The sequence below is a fragment of the Crocuta crocuta genome, unplaced genomic scaffold (genome assembly GCF_008692635.1).
Source record: "Crocuta crocuta isolate KB4526 unplaced genomic scaffold, BGI_CrCroc_1.0 scaffold53, whole genome shotgun sequence".
Lineage (NCBI taxonomy): Eukaryota > Metazoa > Chordata > Mammalia > Carnivora > Hyaenidae > Crocuta > Crocuta crocuta.
The window spans coordinates 1234044-1235820 of record NW_027529432.1 but is presented as its reverse complement, the minus strand read 5'-3'; the positions used below and the strand labels follow the sequence as shown (position 1 = coordinate 1235820).

Here is a 1777-nt window from a genome sequence, read left to right as displayed (position 1 = left end):
CTCCTCCGCCCCCCCCGCCGCGCCCGAGTTGTTTATCTGGGCCCGCGTCCCCAGGGTCGCCGCCGAGGCCCCGGAGCCGCGATCAGATAAACAAGCCCGGGCACGCGGCAATTAAGCCGGATGCGCTAACGAGGCTCGATAACGAGCAGGGGCGCGCGCCCGGAGCCCCCTGCGCGGCCCGGATCCGCGGCGCCGTCCGCCTCCCCGCTTGGCGCAAGGAACGGGTTGGAGGACGCAGGCTCGAGGACCGCATCTCTCACTTGTAACTAGGTGACCCCAGTTTCATCATCTGTCAAGTGGGTCCTAGAGTTTGCCGCGGCCGGGAGGGGCCTCGCCTGGGGATCCGGTGCGCGGTGCCAGTCGGCGCTCCTGGGCTCCTCCGNGCTGGAGGCCGCAGGAGGCGGAGGCGTGCGCGGTGCCCGGTGAGTCCTGGCCCAGCCGAGGGGGGTGGGAGTATTCTGTGCTTGGGCCTCCGCTTCCTCTTCTGTAAAACGGGCTCAGACGTGACGCCGGGAGCCCCAGGACTCACTGCCCCCTGCCCTGCAGTGGACGGCTGCATCCACCGGGCCGCTGGACCCCTCCTCACCGACGAGTGCCGGACCCTGCAGAACTGCGAGACCGGCAAGGCCAAGATCACCGGCGGCTATCGGCTGCCGGCCAAGTGTGAGTCCCAATTCCCTGTGGGGCACAGACAGGGCACCTTGTGTAATTGGGGGGTTAGGGGACCAGCCTCCACACAATTGCTGGAGGCCTCCTCCGGAGTCACTTCTTAACCTTAAGTGCCGGGACCGGCCTCTCCTCGCACGCACCAGGAAGCAGGTGGCGGGAGGGGATGCGTGGAGCTGAGGCGGCAGTGGCTTTGCTCACCCACGCCGCCCCACGGCTCAGCCGGGTCCATACAGATGTGTGGAGGGGGCCCAGCGCATTGGAGGGCACACCTCTGCACCCACATGGGCAGGGTCCTCCCCTGGGGCCTCTCAGAATTTGGGGAGAGGGCCTGTTTCCTGTCCTCTCCAGGGCGAGCGGGGGGAGAAAGCCGATGGCCGCTTGGAGACCCCGGCCGGTCTGACCCCGTTGCCTCCCGCAGATGTCATCCACACGGTGGGACCCATCGCGCACGGGGAGCCCAGCGCCAGCCAGGCTGCCGAGCTCCGCAGCTGCTACCTGAGCAGCCTTGACCTGCTACTGGAGCACCGGCTGCGCTCCGCGGTGAGGGGCGCGGGGGCGGCGCAGAGGGGGAGGAAGAAGGCCCCTCAGAGGCGGCGGTTGAAGTGACACTGTCCCCAATTCCCTCTCACCTCCCTCCTCCGCCCCAGGCATTCCCCTGCATCTCCACTNTCGCACCAGCCCTCTCCGCGTCCCGGCCCCTTCCAGCTTGCTCTCCTGAGCATCCAGCAAGGGCGGTGGAGCGCACGCCTTCCTCCCGTGAAGGGTGAACCCCTTCCGTGAAGGATGTAAATTGAGCTCCAAACTCAGGGTCAGTGCCCCACCCCCAAGAGAAAGGCAGGTGAAAACCTGCAGAGGTGGGGGCAGCGATAACAGGGGAACCGGGGTGTGGGTGCCCCCCCACCCCCACCCCCGGGCTGAGCAGGTCCCGGCACAGGTCGACCGGCTGATCATCTGCGTGTTCCTGGAGAAGGACGAAAGCATCTACATGCAACGGCTTCCCCACTACTTCCCTGTGGGTACGTACCCCCGTGGCACCTGGGTCTGCCCTCGCCCCTGCCCCCCCCTCCCCCCCAAGAGCAGGCTCCCACTGTCCTCTGCCTTCCAGCCT

At 67.7% G+C, this 1777-nt stretch overlaps 1 protein-coding gene and 1 long non-coding RNA gene across 2 annotated transcripts in view; both read left to right on the top strand.

Moving 5' to 3' along the window:
• MACROD1 (mono-ADP ribosylhydrolase 1) overlaps positions 1-1436 on the top strand; it is a 142734-nt gene extending 141298 nt beyond the window's left edge. The window contains exons 4-6 of the mRNA XM_077759580.1: positions 547-663; positions 1088-1209; positions 1317-1436. Coding sequence (XP_077615706.1) covers positions 547-663; positions 1088-1209; positions 1317-1436 — 359 coding nt within the window. The remainder of the gene's footprint in view (positions 1-546; positions 664-1087; positions 1210-1316) is intronic.
• Positions 1437-1607: 171 nt separating this feature from the next.
• The window catches only part of LOC144227917 (uncharacterized), a 966-nt gene continuing 796 nt past the window's right edge, over positions 1608-1777 (top strand). The window contains exon 1 of the long non-coding RNA XR_013334070.1: positions 1608-1685. This is a non-coding gene — a long non-coding RNA (uncharacterized LOC144227917). The remainder of the gene's footprint in view (positions 1686-1777) is intronic.